The 21,000-nt window shown below is 44.4% G+C and overlaps 1 protein-coding gene across 1 annotated transcript in view; it reads right to left on the bottom strand.

Annotated features, from left to right (window-relative positions):
- Window positions 1–21,000, bottom strand: part of SYNPR (synaptoporin) — a 254,174-nt gene that overhangs the window by 48,488 nt on the left and 184,686 nt on the right. Inside the window, exon 3 of the mRNA XM_053299181.1 lies at window positions 2,426–2,550. Coding sequence (XP_053155156.1) covers window positions 2,426–2,550 — 125 coding nt within the window. The remainder of the gene's footprint in view (window positions 1–2,425; window positions 2,551–21,000) is intronic.

Below are 21,000 nucleotides of genomic sequence, written 5' to 3'. Positions count from 1 at the left end.
GAGGTCTAAATAAATTGAATGGCATATATCAGTCAGTTCATTTGTTTAATAGTGAATAAAGAATAAACTGAATGGAGATCTATTTGGTGGTTCCCTTTCCCATTAGTTATTAAATGAATGTCCATCTGTAATGGGTTAAAGAAAACCCATAGATGAATGCTCTTCTCAAAGCTATACATTATACCATGTTAATGGTAGCAACATAAGTATTGCTACCTTTCTAGATTTCTTTTATTAGCTCCTTCCATAAGTGCTTTAAAATTTTCCTATGTAAGTGCTTTTTTCCTACCGGGTTTCTTCTGTTAAGAACACTCATGAAATGTTTCTCATTTTGAAGAGAATCAAATTATAAATGTGCATAACTCAATTTTCTGAATATTATTCATGAATGTTAAAAAGCAAGAAATGAAAGGCAGCGCTGAATAGAAAAATTAGCAAAAATCTAACAGAGTAATAAAGGCAGTACAAGTTTGCAGAGCACAAGAATACCATAAACACAGCAGCAATTAACAACAATTCAAGAGTTTGCCAGCTGCTCAGATCCTTTTACTGAACATCATTCGATTTGAATCATCATCATACTTTATTTACGGTCTTTGACCAGAAAAGAAATATAAATCTTTAAATAGTTAAAAGGAGAAATATTAATAGAAAGTCAGTTACACATAAATGGCTAGCAGTTTTTGATTAATAATAGTTACACATAAAAATAAAATAATGGCATTGGTAAGGCGTAACTGTATAGGCATAATTTAAAATTAACAGTAAGGAACCCAAAGCTGTATTCTATTCTTTTGAAGTTCGTAATCTGGTGACCACATAACAGAATTTAGCCACAACGTATGAAATAGTTGCATCTTTATCTGCTAATAAATATGCAACAACAAGATCCTCAGGTTGTTCCCTCATATCACTTAACAGCGGGCTGATTAATTGAGATCTCAAGTTTTGATATATTGAGCACTTCAGAAGTATGTGGGCCACTGAACATCATTACTAAGTAAAAGCATTAATGAAATTCATAAGCAAAACAGCAAACAATGAGGAGAGTCTCACAATCAGCCAAAATCGGGCTAAGGGAGCCTAGCCCGATTCTGGCCAAGCGTGAGAACCACCGGGCTCGCAGATTTCTCCGAAGCAGGTGACCCGCTGAAATACCCCTCCCCTTAAATGGGGTTAGCGGAGTGAGCGTTTGTTTGATCGTGTATTGCCCCGCCGCAGCTCTGCGCCACGGCAACACATGAGGAGACCCCCACTGGGGGGCATCCTGGACTTTCCAGGGGCTGTGCGGCCCCCGATCCCCACAGCCCCCGCCGGCTCCGTGACAGAGCCAGCAGTTGTGTGAGCAGCCGATCCAGCCGCCCAGGGCTCTGTGGGCGATCGTCTGTGGGGAGAGCGGGCTAAGCCTGCTCTCCCCACAGTCCTCATTTCGGTGAGTCTCACTCATCATGAGACTCACCTCAGTATCTGATAGAAATAGCCATTTTGCATACAGATGGTAATGCCTTTTAAAAATATTCTTAATTTATTTGAATGTTTATCATACATAACACTACAGTATGATCCAAGATCTAGGGAAATGCATCAGAAACAAAAATAGATTAGGTGGGATATTTTATAGGTTAATGTCTATCAAACTTCATGAAACCAAGTTCTCATTCTAAACTTACTGGATCTTCTGAGAAAAGCAGTTTGAGGCTGGAGGCAGACATACATTCTAAGAGTGGTGGAACTGGTTTTGAGAACACACATTGTGAATGTGTGTTGAAAGAAAACACTTCTACCAAACTTTAGAATTTATGTCTGTCTTCCACCATAGATTACAAATAAGAGACTCCAAAAGTTAAGGTGTGTATGTGTGTGCACACATTCCATGTAGTCTAGTCCTTACTTTCCAAAGTCCTCTCTAGGTCCTCCTTACTTTGACATTACCTGCTCCCTTCCTGGCCAACCAGATCTCTGTGCCTGACAAAATTACACTGACATTGGAAAGATCGTTTCTGGACAGTTCACCTGTCATCGTTAGCTCTCTTTCCGTTCAGTATCTTGTTTCAAACTTTGAAATGTGGAGTGAATGATGGCATTTAAACTATGGTTGGTGCACATGAATTACAATTCGGATAGTGCCATCTGGAGTGAAAGAAAACCAAATGGGCCATTCAGAGCTGTCATATGAATTGACTCGAGTTTCTCCTGCTGTGGAGATTTCTTGATCTGTGAAAAGAAACAGAGTTGGCCTAATAAATGATACCACCTTTCTTATTTTTATCTCTTTTCACCTGGAAAAAAACTGTAGCAGAAGATGTTTGTGCTAAATTATTGCAGACAATGATAAGCTTTCCATTGCTATGGGAGGCTTTGATGAAATCTCCAAGTGATATGTTACACCTTTGCATGCAAATAGCAAAGAATTACGCTATATTACCTGAATGGGTAGGCAAAGGCAATGTCAATGCTGAGGTCGCTGTCTGACTTGTTTGCACAGTCCACACTGAGCCGTAGTCCTCCAGAATAGCCACCACATGTTGCAAATGCAAAGATTGCAAAAAGCTGTTAAAAAGACACATGGTTACCATGTTAGCTCACCCATCAGTGCAATTTTAGCATGTGTAAATATTTATGGCATAGTGGTGATTATGACACAATTACTGCTGTCTATAGGAGAAGCAGATGGAGGTCAACAAGCACTTATTTTAGCATATTCTAGGCTTCTGGCCCTTGCTGGTTTTCAATCAGTCAGTGATTTGCAGCTCTGTCAAAGTATCATAATTCAGAATAAGAGCCAAGGGTTGTGACTCTCTGTGAAAAGTAATCATGACGACAAGTTACTAGAAGCAAGGGCTTTATTTATTATATTTGTTTAGATGTGTAGCCCAGTAGAGAGGGAGAGAAGAAATCCTCCAGGACACCATTATAGTTTCATCAAATGAAAGCTTAATTGAAATTCCCTGCCCTTTGCCAGCTTTACCTTGAGTTCCACCAAAGGCCAGTCCAAGAAGTCCAATGGCTGAGTAGCTTGCCTGTGTGGGTTAAGCCTTATTAATATGCCCTTCTTTGGATGCTCTGACGTCTCATGCTATTTTGCATTGATTTTTCTTTTTACATCATGAGCCATATTTAGGAAATCCTCTCACAATGCATCAGACAGCATTGATTTTTTACATTCCTAATCAGGAGCCATGATTTAGCAAAATGCCTCATACTCTGAATACAAGAAATTGCTCTCAGTTAAGACTACATCAAACAACTAGGAATAGCAGTTTCAGAATATTAGATATTAATGTGATAAATGAAAGAAATGCATGCAAAATGTCACAACGGGCTAATCTGGTACAGAGATTCCAAAGCATGTGATATTGACAAGCAGTTCACACAAACCACATTGTGTGATGAATCCTTTGTGGTAAATAAATGGACACAGTTATGATCATCAAGTTATCACTGTGTGTAGTTTGAGCTATTCCCATGATGATTAATTACCTTAACCCGATGTGGTGTTTGCTTCACCTGGCTGGCAGAGACTAGTAGAAAGAGAGGTGGCCTTTAGTTTGGGGCACATGGCTTAGAGCACTGCCTGACTATGGACTGAATGGACTATCCAGTCACATTGGACAGCTATTCTGTCTCAGCCTCAGCTGTCCATATATGAAATGAAAAACATGATTTCCATCTCATAGCATTGTTTTGAAGAGCACAGCAAGCAAGTAAATAAATTTTATACCCCGTCCCTCCAGTACATTGCTGCTTGGGGTGGTTCACAACAGCTACAATGCAGACTGTAAAGCGAACTTCAGTAGTAGCTGGATAGATTCTGCACTTCATTTATGGTTTTGAACTGAAAATACACCCCATCTTCCAACAAACCCTTCAACAAGAAGCCCCGTGACGCTTGCCTAAGGTGCTGCTATCATCCATTAACGAAAGGCGAAGACATGCTAGTCTCTTGAACTATTAGAGTAGATTTGATATTCATAACATCTTGAATGATTACAGTGTACATACACTTTGTGTTATACACATCTCAGTACAGTACACACAGAGAACTATGGGCAACCACATAATTCAAAAATAGATGTTCCAGCAATAAGCACACAAGTGTGCAATGACTTTAAACTGTATGCATTTTCACAACAATACATAAGACAACCACACATTTTTCTACAGCATAGCATGCCCGAACCAAAAATATTTCAAACACCGACTTAAACAAAAAAATGTTTTCCTACAGCCACCAAAGTATATTTCATGTGTGCATTTTTACACAACTCATTCCATAAACCTTATGGAAAGTGATACTGGTGACTTTAATTCGAGCCCAGCTCGGAAGAGGAATATGGCATTTTTGTAATGTTCTCTGTGACTGTGAGAAAAGCATTGCACTACAAAACACTCTTCCCCACCTTAGATTTTAAGCTGAGCAGAAAAGAATCTTAAATCCTGCCTGCCAGTCTCTGCCCATTCACTCCCAGTTTCCAAGCCTTGTTTGTGGTTGTTTACTTGTTTGTGGTTTCAATGGTGGGTGGCAGCAGAGAATGGAGAGATATTTCTTTCTGCCCTCCCTGATGCCTGGAAAGGTACAAGTGATCACAGTCTGCCAAACATAAGCAGGAAAGTGTACTCTTTTCAGCAGTACTGACCCATGGAAAGACTAAAAGTCCCAATCCTCCTTGTGCCTGGCAGATTGTGATGACTTCATTCCAGGCATCATAGAGGGGAGGGGAGATAAAGCAAAGCATCTCTTAGTTCTCCTGCATGGAACCATGTGTGGAGGGGAAGGAGCAAAGGGTAGCAGAGGGATAATGGATAATTACAAGAGGTTGTGGGAGGTATTGGATTAGACCCTGTAGCACTCACACTGACATCTTTAGGGATGTGGTAGGATCTGTAAAGACTCAGAAGGGGAAATGAAAACAACAAACTATTTTCTGGGTTGGTACCCTGCTCGTTGGTGCCATAACCTCTTCAAAGACAAGGACCAGAGAGGCCCTGTACATCTCCCAAGGTCAATTAGTCAAGACTATATTCAGAGCTAATCAGACAACTGCTAGAGCTGGGTATTGCCACAGAAGCAACTGTTGCTCCAGCAATCTCTCTCAGTAGACTACTGGGTTTTGTAGCCTGCTGCTTAGCAACATGACTTGGCCCCACCCCTTCCACAAGCAAGTGTTGGTTCTTTCTTTTCTTTCTTTGAACACATTTATATACTGTCTGTAACCAGGTTTCAAAGCAGTTTACAACTAGGGGCCTTGTCCCAATCTTGCAGGCGCTTGCTTTGGTGATGCTGGGGGTCCTTCACTATGGCCAAGGGGTCCTTGGAAGTTTCTTCCAAATTGGAACATTGGCACATTGATGTCTTCAGGTTTAAGCAGAGGTTCTGGTTAGGGTCCTTCTGGTTTGTGTAGTGCAACATCAGTAAGGGCCTATCAGGTGCCTGAGCAAGTGATGCCTCTCAGTCAATCTCTGGACTCTTTGCCACATCCTCTCACCCCCAGGGAGTTCTAGAGTCTGGAGTCATCTTAGCTGAAAGGGAATAAGTTGTTCTTTCTGGCTGCAGATTTGAGCCTGATTGGGGTTCACCTGTCATTACAGGTGCAAGCACTGAGGGAACCCCATACAGGCCCAACAGAGACCTGATCTCCCCATTTTGGTGCATGTGCAGAAAGAGTATTAGAGAAATCCAGAGAATGGAGGTTTGCAGAGCTTGTGTAACTTGTCCAAGCCAGATGGCAGGCCAAACATTTCCTATTCCCTCTGAACTGCTTTGGTGCACTGTTTGTACACTTGCACTTATGGAGGAGTAGAGAAATAAGACTGTTGAATGCTATGAGGCTCAGTGCACAGGTCTTGTGTTCATGTGGGGAAGGATTACTAACCTGGAGTACAGTTTAGCAAAGTAGTGTAGGTCTACTTCCCAAATCTAATAAACAGTGTTGATGAAAAGCTAGAGGTGGTACGCAAGGAGGTCCAGTTAGTAGTAGGCAAACAGTTACTACACAGTAGTAACTGGTGCAGAACCTATTACATAGTCACAGTTGAAAGACAAATATAAACTGCAGCTTTCTACACTCAAAGCATCTTAGCAAATCCCTTTGGAGGTCACCAACTTTTTGTTGTAATAGGAACACTCAGGCTCAAAAAGTAACCCAGGAATTCAAATTCCTTAGGAGGGACAATTCCTTTTATTTAAATCATTCTGCATATTGCGCTCTTTCTCAGGATACAAAGCAAATCTGGTAGTAAACAGCTAGTTGGCACCATAACACATGTTTACAAACCCTGCATATCTTTACTAGCATCCCTCCATTATGGTTCTTACCATTTTGTTTTGTCCCTTGTCCTTGTGCTGTTCTTAGCAGATTTACAGTACATATCCACTTCTGCTTCTCAAGATTGTAGACTGCTAAATTCTAGTTTTATAGTTCGCCATTTAGCCAAAGGGACTTAAAAACACAGAGAGGCTATTCCCACGATCAGCCGAAATTGGGCTAGGGGAGCCTAGCCTGATTCTGGCTGATCGTGGGAGCCACTGGGCTCACAGGCGAGCCTGGTTGCCTCCCGGTGGTTAACCCGCCTAAGTACTCCTCCCCTTAAACTGGGTTTGGGGAGCGAGCACTCTGCAAACCCAGGTTTTTTTTGGCAGCTCCACGCCATGGCTACTCACGAGTAGACCCCTGGAGGGGAGACAAAAAGCTGCCTCCTGGCTCCAGGGGTCTCTCCAGTATGTCCTGAGCACTCACACAGGGTATGCTGGAGCTTCAGCCCCCGCTCCCCCCAGCACCTGTTAGAGAGCCGGCAGTCGTGTGGGTGGCCGATTCGGCTGCCCAGAGCAGACTGTCTGCTCGTGTGTGGGGAGAGCGGGCTAAGCCCGTTCTCCCTGATCACCCTTAGAAACTGGGTCTCACTGATCGTGAGACCTGGCTCAGAGGATCATATTCTAGCATACGCTGCCAACTCCAACAATCTAGGGATTTCCAGGTGGAAAGACTCATGATTAAACACACACACACAAACAAAAGCATTTGTGTAGCATAATCAAGATCATACCTCTGAACCAGCTAGAATCATCCCTACTCCCTAGTTCTGCATTCACAACTACTTAGGCATATCAGAATCTTCACTCCCACATCACCTTGATGCAGTGTTCTTCATTGTAAGGCCTGAAGGCCAGTGGTGGCCCCCATCAACCCTAAGTTCAACCCCTTGACTAATTGTTTGTTGGTCATGTGTGTGAAGCTTCGGCCACAGCTGCACAGTCCCTGCCTGGCACCATGCAGTGATGGCCATTTTCACTGTGTAGTGCTGTACTTTGCCCAGCACCGGCAGGGTGAGGCTCATGTAAGGGAAACAGAGCCCTCAAGCCCTTGCACCACCTTGAGAGGCATGCTTGGAGTGTAGCCCTTCCCCGCACTTAGCACTTTCTCTGTAGAGCTCTTAAGGGAGGGCTCCATCTCTCTTAAAGGGCTCTCTGAGGACTAAGAAAAGAAAAGCACAGCACTGCGCAGAGGTCAGCACAGTGGGAAATGGCTCTTACATGGAAGGTCTTTTGCCAAAGTGCCCCCCCCCCGAAAAATAGCATAGAGCACTGCCTTAATAGGCATTCAGAGGGGCAGAGGGGCGGACGGGTTAGTATGGTGCAGCAAAAACAGAAAGTCTTGTGGCACCTTATTGATTAAATAAACAAATGGATGCAGTATAAGCTTCCATGGAATGACTGTGCACTTCCAATGTGACAGCAATGGCATGGGAGCCAGTTTTCTATGAATTCATCCCATGGTGTTGCAGTGGCACTGAAAGGCTCAACACCACATTCTGGTTTAAGATGGACTGGTAAGGACTCGTGTTATGGGACATGTTTATGTGGTGGTGATGAGTCTTTTAATGCTGCAGAAACATAACAGCATCAGCCCATAGGAAAGAGCTGCAAGGTCTGAAGGACACCCGAGTATCAATTAAATAGCACGAGTACAACAATGTGCTAAGGGTTAATGCTGTGCTGGTTTTGGCAGCTATATCTGAACTGGCACTCGGGTTCTAATGTATTCTGAGCAACAATAGCTAGACATAATAAAATGCTAATGAAACAATTTGTTCACTGCCAGGCAGACCAACTGACAGGCTGGAATGCTTGCAGGTAAAATGGAAGACAAGCCTTAGTGTGTGTTTTGTTGTTATATATTTACACTGAAGCTATAATTGTTGCCACTATGTCACGAACAATAGACCTCTCACAAGTAAATGAGGTTCAATTATTTTCTCTAACAAAACCCTAGGAGCTGCTCTTCCCTTGAAATTAATTGAGTTATACAAGGAGCAGGAGTGTAAATTGGTATTAATCATGCAGCTACGAATGGTGAGACAAAGTAAGAAAAGAAGATATTTGGGGAGACTAGAAAACACATGGAAGCAGAGGGCTTTTGTTGTTATTTGATCAGTTAAATCACAGTTGATGTAATATGCAGCATATAGATGGAACTTATTTCACCACCACCACCTTTCCCCCTAGTTGGACTTGGCCCAAACTAGAAAGGCAGATACTTAATGTAAACAGGCAGCTATTGGATTCAAACATAGTTCTAAAAGTATAAAGATGAGCTTCTGTCAGGAAACGTTGAGAGCGGCTATGGCTAGTGGAGGCACAAGCCCTTTTCTGATCGTTGTTTTCTGATCATGTGTTGAACAGGCCCCAAAGGTGCCAACCTGTCCCTTTCAATCAGTCACACTACATAGCGTATGTAGTCTGGGAATGCACTGCTGGCTAGTTGTCATCATATCATTTACTTTTGATCTGCCTTTCCATGAGGCTATTCCCACGATCACTGGAAAGCAGGCTAAGGGAGCTTAGCCTGCTCTCCAGGGATCGTGGGAACCACCGGCCTTGCAGGCGAGCCTGGTGCTTCCAAGGTGGCTAGCCTGCCTAATCCCCCCTCCCCTTAAATGAGGTTAATGATGTGAGTGCTCCGTTAACTAGGGATGTGCAAACAGGTTCGTCGTCGAACATGTTCAACATTGAACTGGTTCCATTCGACCATTCAGGGTCAAACCAAACCATCCCCTGTTCAGTGCGACCCCGGACCGAACACCTCCTGACTGTTCAGAGGGTTCGCAAACCTTTATATATATATTTTCTAAAATTTACTTATCCCCTTTGGAGGAGTTGTTGGAGGTGGCTTGGGGGGGTCCATGGAGGTTCCCCCTCCCCCCGCCGGCCTCCCTTCATGCCTTTACCAGCTGTTTGGCTGGCTCTTCAGCCCGTTTGGGTCTCTCCCCCCCCACTAGTGTGGTGGCCATTTTGGAGGCCGCCGCACCTGCACAATTGGCCTCTGCATGACCTAGGCCAGGTATAAAACTTATTTTTTAAAAAAAAAAAAAAATCTGTGAACCGAACCGAACTGCAGGGGTTCAAGGGGGTGTCAGACCGAACTGTCCTGATCCGGTTCGGGTTTGGTACAGACTCAAACCAAAACAGACCAGCCGGTTCCGTGCACATCCATACCATTAACCTTATTGTTTTGTTCGTGTGTTGCAACATGAGAAGAGCTCCAGGGAGGTCTGCGGGGAGAATGGGTTATGCTCACCCTCCCCGTAGATGAGCAGCTTTCCCTCCTTGGGCGAGCAGACCGGCTCCTATTGGTAGCTCTGGAGATCGGGGTCCAGGAAAGCGCTGGCATGTGTCGCCTCACCCCCCAAAGCTCCAATAATGCGCAGCATGAGTGCATAGTGCATAGTTGGGTATGCCAGCTATGCCACACTAGCATGAAAATGGGGTTAAGGGAGCACTTACTCCCTTAACCTCATTTAGAAGGGAGACTACTTAGGTGGGTTTGGCGCCGTGTCACTGCCAGGATTGGGCCCAATCCCGGCAGTTCACACCTGTGTGCAAAACTGGGCTGGGCTCCCTTAGCTACCTTTTTTGTTTAAGATATATATGAAGTCACTATGAGAATTGATTAGGAGTCATACCAGTATGCTAATAATATTCATCTCTACATTTCTCATTCTGCCCTTGTGCTGCACTTTTCAGGAAAGGTGGGATATAAACCAACCAAACAACCAAATACATACATACATACATGCTTTTAATACATCTCTGGTTGTCCTGAAGCCCTTGGACAGCCCAAAAAGCTATGCAACGTAGATAGCTATGTTTCCTGATAACTTGAATGCACCATGTGTGTGCGAAAGTAAGTAAAATAAAGTTTATAGCTGAAATGGAGTGAGCCTACACATAATTCTGTGGAGGGTATGGGAGATAAGGGAGAGATGCTTCCCCAGCTCCACAGCCTCCTACTTTTGCTGAAGCTCATTTTGGGGCATCTGCTCGTCGTCTCCACAGGAAGAACAACTTGTGTGCCCTAAAGGAAGGCAGTAGAAAAGAAACTCAAGTCAGTATTAAATTGACTTACTCCCCTGAAGCCTTTTTGATGTCAGCTGGAGATGTGTAGAATGTGATTTTGTTTTGTTTTAGTATTACATTGCAAACCACCTTGAATGAAGTCAATACATGAATAAGAAGAACCAGGAATGTCAATAGCGCATGTGAAGGTTTCAGCGCCTCATCAAATACAAGTGTAATGGTCAGGAAACAGAATCTATAGAACTTGTCACACATTTTTGAAAGCTTACTTAGTTCACAAATTATTCTGTCTCAGTCAGTTCTTCAACATCTGGACAAGTCAGAATTAAGCAAGAGGCTAAATGAGTGTGAATGATCAGCTCTATCTGGCAAAGACACTCTTCTGACTATGCTCATCAGGTAGAAATGTGGGTTGTGCATGCCTTTTCTTCATTTCTACTGATTTAGAAAGTATGATCTTTCACACCAGTTGTGTGGTTATAAAAAAATCTAGTAAAAACTAGAATAATATATAGAGACTGGTATAGACTGGTATCTGGGGTCACCTGGAAAGACCATATTATGGCTGTCTTAAAACAGCTGCACTGGCTGCTGAAATGTTTCCAGGCAAAATAGAAAGTGCCCAGAGCCTTTGGATGGGGCGGTCTATAGATGTAATAAGAAATAAATGAATAATAATAAAGAAATAGTTTCTCTTGGGTCATTTCTGGATTACTTCCCTTTATCAGTTTGGTGCTGCCCTAGTGTTTGTTTGTTTTGGTTTTTTGACCTTGCATTGGTAGCTGCTTCTGTTACAATGAATGAATGAATGAATGAAGTTGGCTGATATCCCTACTTACCAACATTTAAAAATCTAATAAGTGGATTTGGATTTCTCCCTCTACCTAGCATCCTAGGATATCCCATCCTCACCTGGGTCAGCACTGTAAATAAAATAGACTAATTATTGTAATATTTGCATTTATTTAAAGCACTCCAAATTAGGGATGTGCAAACTGGTTCGAGGTCAAGCCAGTTTGCCATTGGACTGGTCTGGCTCGAGGGTTCATTCTCAAGCCAGACTGGGCCCCGTTGGGCTCAACCTTGAGCTGAACCCCACCTTACCCCCAGCCAACCTGGGGCCAGTTTGGTGGTTCTAAACTTACTAGTGGTGTGCAGAAAATTGCTTTGCCTGGTTCAATTCAAGTCTGGACTGGACTTGAACTGGACTGGGCATGTTTGGTTTTGCACACCCCTGAATCCCCCACAGCTCAGTTTGAATTCGAGCCAGTCTGGGGTTCGAAACATTTTAAAAAATCTTTTTTGAAACTCACTGCCAGGCCTGGGTCATTCTGCCGCCTCCAGTGGGTGCTGCCACAGCTGTGGAGGGAGTATCTCTGAAGCTTCCTCCTCCCCCCAGCTTCCCCCTGGTCTATTCTGTGCCAGTTTGGCCCATTTTCAGGCCTTTCTGGCCCTCTCTGGGCCAAACTGGCCCAGAAAAGACTGGGGGGAGGCCGGAGGGAGACACCCCCCTGGTGGTCACAACAGCACCCCCAGAGGCGGCCGAATGATGCGGGCCTGGCAGTAAGTTTCAATTTTTAAAAAAAGTTTTGAACCCCAGACTGGCTCCAAGCCAGCCCAGTGGGTTTGGCTTGAGGTCAAGCTGAATTAAGCCCAGCCTGGTTCGATGGCAAACTGGCTCAACCTCACCACCGCAGCACTGTGGGTCCAGCGGCCTTGTTGCTGGTGCAGTTGCGGGGGGACTCCTTAGTCTCCCTCTCCCCCCAAGTTCTGGCTATTTCCGGGCTGTTCAGGCCCTTTCCCTGGTTGTGGTGGCATGCTCCCAGACCATTTGCATGCCTGGCTCATGACTTGAACTGAACCAGGCAAGCCAGCTTGTGCACACTCCTACCCCAACTGTAGGTGGAATTGGATATTATTAAGCAACACTGTATTGCCACCATTTAACTCCAGAAGCAAGTTAACCACCACCACACACCCTTAATTTTGAAAGCTATGTGTGGAACTATGCTACTATATGCATTTCTTTAGCACTGGAGTGCTGATCATTGTTATAATGCCATTTGACCTGCAGGCTCTGTAGTAAATATTAAGGATGTAATTAATTTTTGTCACTTTTGAATTTTATATTTAATGCTGCTGAAAATAACTTTTCACTGGAAACTGGAATGACCATCCTGTGTGGTCAAGACAGGGAAGGCAGTGAACTTAAATGAACAAATCTTTTTACATTAAGTACACCCCCACAGCTGTATGCGATGACAGAACAGTATTCCAAAAATGACACCTGTTGAAAAATACACAGGGGTATGGAGAATATACAAATGGCATATGCATTCAAACACAATCTCAATATTGAAAAAGGACAATTTAAAAACTCCCCAGGGTTCATTTTTCAAAGGCTATTAATTCATTTAATAGAGAATAGAATTGAGGGGGTGTACCTTAGTAGAGTTTTACCAGGGGCAACAATTGTTTTTGGGACCATTCCTTGGGGTTTGAGAAACCTGGACTGGAGTCAATATACATATTATGAAAATAACAAGCTTTTATATTCTTTAGAGCTAGGTGGCCATACATGCCAGCACTTGACTTAATTTCCCCCCTCTCCGTTTAATTAGTCCCTTTGTTGATTTAAAAGGCACTGAAGGCATTACAGGGGATATTGTTTGGCACCAACACCATGCTCCTCAAAAGATTTCAGTTTATATGGCCTCAAAACATTAAGACCCCTGTATGGAGTCACATTCTACCTGCCTCCAGCTGGCATCAAAAAGGGCTTCAGGAGAGGAAGTCAGTGGAGTACTTATGTACTGTGATAAAATTACTTGCTTTTACCATTTTGGCGTTCAGCATTTGCCACAGCAGGTCAGCATTCAATTTAGTTCACAGCATGTAGTATCTTGATGAAGTTATGATTTTGTTTTTTAAAAGAAAAAGACAAAGAAAGGCAGCTCAATTTTTATTAGGTCAGTGATAGGCTGCTTGAGGGGCACTAAGATAAATGTACAACAGGCCCAGTATTAAGTACAGAACTGATTTCTGAACATTTGCCAGTGGTAAACTACTAAGGACCTAGTTCTTCTAAGCATTTTTTTGTGAGAGGTTTCATGTGTAAACCAGAGAGGCTGGCTTCTTGAACATATCAAGCTACCTTACACTGAGGCAGATGAATGTTCCATCTAGGTCAGTACTGTCCATTCAGAGTAGCAACACAGAACTTCAGGCAGGGATCTTTCTTTCCCAGCCCTGCCTTGCTCTCTATCTCTGAGCTGTAAGGCTTTCCTGAGACCAATTCCCCACACAATTGAGAATCCGCACATAGGATTTTATCAAAGTTGTCCCTGGGATTCCCAATTAAATAATCTGGATTGGTTGATAAACGGAGAGTAGATTACTTTTCCCTCTTAGTCAGGTCTCATCTCTGGGCGGGCCAGGCCACGAGTGGTGTATTTGCTAATTCAGAAGTGCAGGTGCTCTCCATGACAGCCCCCATGGCTGTGCCCACCCAGAATGCGCCCACAGTCAGAGAAGCTGTGAAGTACTGGCAGTCCATCTCTGTGAGTTCCCGCTCTACAACACCAGTTAGGACGCCTCTTCCACAAATCGGCTAAATGGGATTTAAATCTCACTTCCTCTGACTTTTATGGCTGTTTCCATGTTACACAGCAATTTACCCAGATCTGCCATCAAGCATACACTCAATGGGGAATCAGTTAATCCTGGATCTCTGATATCTCTCTTCTATGATATACATGAGGTACTAAAGCAAGGCTGCTCAGGGTCGCCACCCCCCCTGCAGATGTTGGCCTACAGCTCTCATAATCCTTGACTACGGGCCACTGTGGCTGGGGATTATGGGAGCTGTAGCCCAAAAAACAGCTGGAGGGCTGAAGTTGAGCAGTTGTGTTCAAAATGGCTATATGTAAACACCCTGATATTTTTAGTTGTTTAAAAACATGCTGAGTGTGTCTGGGGGCGGGGAGAAATCTAGCTACTATTTTGTTTAAAAGAAAGGAAAAAGCCTATTATACCATGTTGTTTGAGTCTCAGTCCACATGAGTAGTTCTTATATGCTGCTGAAGTTGAGCCATAACAGAAAGACAATCTGCACAAATACATAACTCTTTGCATATTTCTTAGCTTCTATTATTATTATTTAAGTTTAAGTGTATCTTCATTTTTGTTGTTTTCCATTAAAGAGATCTTTTAAGATTTCTTTCAATGGTACAGGGTTTCATTTAGTACTTCACATTTATTTTAAAATGAAAACCACTTAATATGAATCTTAATCGATGTAGGATGGCACTAGCATTGTGAATATTTTTAACTGAGTAATCATCATGTTCTAATAATTTTACTTGCATAATAGTTTAATTCCAGAGAGACAATTTCCATCCTTTCCTTTGAAAACCTTTATCTTAATAATCTCCCATTGATTATTCTACAAGAACTATTTTCCCCCTCTCCACCCCTCAACACACCATTTAGCTTAACCACATAATGGAATACTAGTCCCCTCCCTCATTATATTTTAATTGAACTGGAATAAAGCCCAACTGCATTTCAGAGGATTGAGATGCTTTCTGCTTTCTCCTGATGACTGGAGGACATGTTTCCTCAATGTCTTTTCTACTTATTAGCTCCTAAACCTAATGCAAGTGAATGGTCTATATTTCATATCCAGTATTGAGTTGACTACCATATTTTTCCTTTCTATTTCAGAGTGGGGTGGGAATTGTGTTGCAACAAAAATGACAAGAGTTTTGTGGCACCTTAAAGACCAACTCATTTGGGAGCAGGGGATAAGGTTTCATTGGCCAGATCTCACTTTATCAGATGAATGAAAACATGCATCTTTATACATCTAATGAAGCTAGTCTTGGCCAAGAAAGCTTATGCCACAATATATCTGCTAGTCTTGAAGATGCCATAGGACTCTGTTTGGCCTGTGTTGTGTTTGTGCAGTGCCTGTATTAAATGGATCTCACGCCAAACTATACATGTGTGTCACAGTCCATTCATTCAGTTGCAGTATATCAGAGGAAAAAGTCATAGTCTAAAGAGAAGTTTGCCACTGGAAACAATAGGATTCCAATCCAATTAATTTAAGAATTGCACTGGAGAAGCCTCCGTTTCCCTTAAGATCTGTTATTCTGCAAACCAAGGGCAGCTCCAGAGGAGGGGATGGGGAGCAAGTACCCTGAGGGTTTAGCCCCCAACCCACCCCCATTTCAGTTTCAGATATCTAACATGTAGGACTCAGCTTGCTCACCCATACATACATTGTCTCCCCCCACAGACACTTTTTACTGGTGCTCACAACTCTCCCTCAGCTTCATTTGGTCAATGCACTGGCGGGGGCCAGTTTGATGGCAGTTGTGTGTGCAGCTTTAAGGGTGGGGGAGGATGCACTTAGCCCCCGCCGCATTTCCCCCACTGGCGCTTGGTTTGTTAAACATCCCCTGGGGCAGCAGCGAACCTCCCTGCCACTCCCATCACTACATTTACTGGAAGTACCCGGAAGTGGTAGATGTACCTGTGTGTGACATGCATGAGCGCGTACACGCGCATCCACTGCTTCCGCGTACTTCCGGTAAACATAGCAAAAGGGTTAGAGGGAGGTACGCTGCTGCCCCGGGGGATGTTTAAGGAACCGATCACTGGCGGGGGAAACGCTGCAGCAGGGTAAGTGCATCCTCCTCCACCCTTAAAGCTGCACCTCCTCTGCCATCAAACCAGCGGGACCAGCTGCCGTCTGAACCAGTTCGGAGGCCCGTCAAGGCCTCCGTGCACATGCACTCTGGGCCGGAGACTGAGACTGATTACATTTACTAGAGGGAGTCCTGTTGAAATTTGGTAATCCTTTAGCATAACTCCTGAGCAGTACCACTGAGCCATTTAGTCAGGATGTCAGTCTGTGGCACTTGTTTGTTTGTTTGTTTGTTTGCTGCCTAGGTCAGAATCCTATTGGAGAGCTGAGGGAGAGTTGTGAGCAATATGTAGTTTTGTAGAAAATACAGGTACAAAATACATGCCAGGGGCATAGCAAAGTTGGAGTGGGCCCTGAGTCAAGTGATGATGGCCTCCCTGCCTTCCCCCACTCTCCAGGAATTGTGACACTCAACAGTAAATCTTGCCAGTGCTGGTAGCAAACCAAGCCAAGTTAATCTAGCCTGGAATCAAACAATCCTCCTTCTGTCTGCTGGGCTTCCAGAGCCTTGTGGCCAGGGATCCAGACCTGTCCCAGACCCACCCCTCTCCTCTTCTCCTTGTGACTGGCTGGGTAAGTGTTTAGACGCAGCCCACCCCTCTGAGCCTGACTGACAAGCTCAGCACCAGGAAAATGATGTCACTGAGCATCAGCCAGGAGAAAGGGGGGAGCTGCCTGAAGCTGCTCCTGTTTTGGAGAGGACCTGTCTTGCTTGAAGCAGAGACAAGTGTTTTGGTCAGGAGCCCAGTGAGTTGCGGAAGGAGGGAGGGGAGGAATAAAGAGCCAGATGTCACCCAGTCTGTGGCCCCTCACCTTTGGCAGCCCAGGGACAAACGACCCACCTTGCCCATTGTAACTCTGCCCCAATACATGAGAAGCATTAGCAGCAGATAATTCTTAGTAGATTGTGCCCAGTATGTCTGTGGGAGCAAGTCGGTGCTGCACATGAAAACACATAGCTTTAGGAAGAAAGGAAGAGCACCCTGAGTGAAGTGAGGGGTGGAAATAAATTTTACAGCCCTGCACAAGTTAAGAAGCCCTGAATGGAAGGCTACAGCTCACAGCATTCTCAGAAAGTGAAGTGGTGCTTGAAGACTGACAACAAGTATGCAAAGGAGCGAATATGAGCCTTTCCTCGCATCATGTCATGCAGCATTACTTTCTTAGGTGTACCACTTAGATATGCACCTTGAATGCAAAGTGTGAATGCAACATACATCTTTGCAAACAGATGCACTGTACACAGGTGAATTTTTCAGGATGCCATGGTTGGCTGCAGCTCGCAAATCTATACGCGGTGGTAATCCAGGTTTGCCTCTGTGAAGGCATGAAATGGCTTCAGTATACAAATGTGTGTGTGGGAGAAAGACAAGACCCAGGAATTCTTGCCTTGAGTATTTCTTCTTTTGCACACCTCATGGTTCATGGATTCCAAAAGCAGCTTAGGAAATTATTTTGAAGTAACAGACTATAATGAAGCAAGACTATAATGGCATGCGCAGAACTCATCTTAAAACTCACCTCTGGAACCCAGAAAGTCAAATTAAGAGACATCATGTCAAACAAACCGCAGGAGTGATTATACACATACACAACAGTATCAGCCCTCACTCTGCTGTGTGTACCTCCAGGCTGAAAACTGTCCTGCCATTCGCTTTTGGTCTCAAGATCTCTGGTGCTCTGTACATTACTTTGACTGCATAAATTTATGTTTGTTTGTTTGTTTGTTTGTTTTATAACCCACCCCATCTGAAGGCTCTGGGCAGTACACAACAAATTTAAAAAGACGCAAAAACACACACCATTTATATTGTTTTGAGCACACCAGTGCTCAAAAAAAAATAAAAACAATTTAAAAAACAATTCAAAACCATTTAAAACCAATTAAAATACTTTAAAAAACAATTTAAAAGCCTTGGAAGGCCAGGCCAAACAAATAAGTTTTTAGGGATCTCTTGAGGGCCGACAGCAAGCCTAAATTGTGGATATCTGCCAGGAGCGCATTCCATAGGCCAGGGGCAGCTACAGAAATGGCCCAGATCTGAGTCACCACCAGATGTACTGGGAGTAACTGGAGATGGACCTCTCCAGATGACCTCAATGAGCGATGGGGAACATACAGAAGAAGGTGCTCTCTAAGGTAGCCCGGACCCAAGCTGTTCAGGGCTTTAAAGGCCTCTAGTTTGGCTCAGCAGCATTCTCCCACTTTTCTCAGCTGTTGTTTTCTCACCATCCGCCCGCCAGCGCTTAATTTCCCACTTGCCCACCAGCCTCCTCCTCCTCCAGCTGGCTGGCCAGCCCACCACCACCTCCTCCCACCAGCGTGGCTCTGTCCGCTGTGTGGCTCCACCGGCCGGCCTCCTTCGCCCGCCATGTGTCTCCACTGGCCAGCCAGCCTCCTCCCACCTGTGCGGCTTCACCTCCACATCCCGCTGGCACGGCACTGCTGGCAGGCCACCTCCACCGGCCGCCATGGCTGTTTTCTTCCCCATCCCCGTGGCCATCCGGCAGCTCTCCAAACTCTCGCGAGAGCTGCCATGCATGAGATTAGCCATGGTTACGTCTTAGAGAACTAAAAATATAGATAACAAGGAATTTGTATTTTGCCCAGAGACATATCGGCAGACAGTGCAACTGTTTTAAAACAGACATAATATGGTCTCTCTGGGTTACCCCAGAGACCAGTCTGGCTGCTGCATTTTGAACTAACTGAAGTTTCCAAACTACATACAAAGTCAGCTCCACATATAGTGCATTGCAATAATCAAGCCTGGAGGTTACCAGCTGAAGTACCACTGTTTTGAGGTCATCCTCTTCAAGGAATGGACACAGCTGTCGAATCAGCCAAAGTTGATAGAAAGCGCTTCTGGCCATATCCTCCACCTGAGGCCTGGATCCAAGTGCACTCCCAAGCTGTGCAACTGCTCCTTCTGGGGGAGTGTAACCCCATCCAGCACAGAAAGATCTAACTCATCCCTCAAATTCCGATCCCCCACAATGAGCACCTTCATCTTGCTTGGATTCAGCTTCAATTTGTTGTCCCTCATCCAGCCCATTACTGTTTGTAGGCATGCATTTAGGGATTGAATGCCATTTCATGATGATGATGATGGTGATGATGATGATGATGATGATAAAAAGATTTGAGTGTCATCAGCATACTGATAACACCATGCACCAAATCTCCTGATGACCTCACCCAGCAGTTTCATGTAAATGTTAAAAAGCATTGGTGACAGAATGGAGCCCTGAGGGACTCCATATAATCGCTCCTGTTTTAAAGAGGAACTGTAAACCAAGCTTCACCATCTGGAATCTGCTTGGGAGATAGGAGCAGAACCACAGCACAGCAGTGCTTCTTAGCTCCAAGTCCCTCAGGCGATCCAGAAGGATACCATGGCTGATGGTATCGAATGCTGCCAAGATAATCCAACAGAGTCACACTCCCTCTGTCAATTCCCTAGTAAAGGTCGTCCATCAGGCCGACCAAGGCAGACTCAACCCCATAACCCACTTTAAAGCCAGTTTGAACTGGATCTAGATAATTGGTTTCCTCAAAAACAAACAAAAACCTGATGGCCTCCTACCCAATGATCTGGACATCCTACCCAATGATCTGGACAGGCATGCAGTCTACTGGGGTAAAAAAGTTACTGATATCATGATGAAGAGAGATGGTTTTGTTGCTATAGTGTAATATTGTGCTACAGCAAAAAGTTCAACATTAAAAAAATCATAATTACTACACACATCAAGCATTGTAGAAGTTATTAAAATACTTTTAAAATGCTGCTGAAACAATATATTCTACCTTTTGATAAAGAGACCACAGAATCATAAGAATTATAAATCTGCATGATATGAAGATCATGTATTTTCCTGGTTCTCACTAGTGATTGTGGGGTGAACTACATCAGTCGGACTCTGAGGTTGGAATGTTGTCTCAAATACTCTGAAAATAGCTTGGTATCCTCCAAGTCAAATTAGACAATGAGGCTATTCTCATGACCGAAGGAAAGTGGGCTAAAGAAGCCCAGCCCTCTTTCCTGTGGTCATGGGAACCGCCGGGGGCCATGTGGCTCCCAGTGGTTCGCCCGCTTAAGTCCCCCCCCCCAAACGAGGTTAGTGGAGTGAGAGCTCTGCTAACTCTGTTTAACTGATTGTGTGCCAGCGTGCAGTGGTGACACTTGAGTAGACTCCTGACTGGGAGGCTACAAGCAGCCTTCCAGCCTCGGGGGGTCTCCCCAGAATGCCCTGCACACTTGCACAGGGCATCCTGAGACTTCTGGGGGCCAGGTGGCCCCCGATCCCCGCCACCCCCACCGGCTCCGTGACGAAGCCAGTAGTTGTGTGGGTGGCTGATCCAGCTGCCCAGGGACGTCTCCCTGCTTGTATGTGAGAGAGTGGATTAAGCAAAGCCTGGTGAGGCTCTCCTCACTGCTCATGTGGAGAGTCTCCCTGTCATACTCCCAATGATGTTATCCAATATCTTACCCAGATCCAGTATCCCAGAACCAGTATTTCATCCTCTTATTACCCAGATCCAATATTTCATCTTCTTTCTATTCACCTCCCCATCTGCCTCCCTCACACCTACCTGCCTTTCTGCTTTGATGGCAATCATGGAATGGAGGAAGCATGGGAAGTATCTTTCGCTCCCTTCTCTCCAGTGTTGCCCACCACACCGCTGAAGCTGTGAGCTAGGAACCAAAGCACTGGGAAATGTAGTTTCCCCCAATATTAATATAGGGAGGAAGAACTTTACTTCTCTATTTCAGATTAAAATGTGAACCAGAGAAGAACTTTTGTGGCTACAATGTTTGGAAGATGATCTGAGGCAAGCACTTGATTGATTGATTGATTGATTGATTGATTGATTAAGTGCCATCAGGTCGGTGTCGACTCTTAGTAACCACATAGATAGATTCTCTCC

Source organism: Hemicordylus capensis, chromosome 2 (genome assembly GCF_027244095.1).
Source record: "Hemicordylus capensis ecotype Gifberg chromosome 2, rHemCap1.1.pri, whole genome shotgun sequence".
Classification (NCBI taxonomy): Eukaryota; Metazoa; Chordata; class Lepidosauria; order Squamata; family Cordylidae; genus Hemicordylus; species Hemicordylus capensis.
Note: the sequence above shows the minus strand (reverse complement) of the source record. Positions and strands in the feature narration are given on the sequence as shown.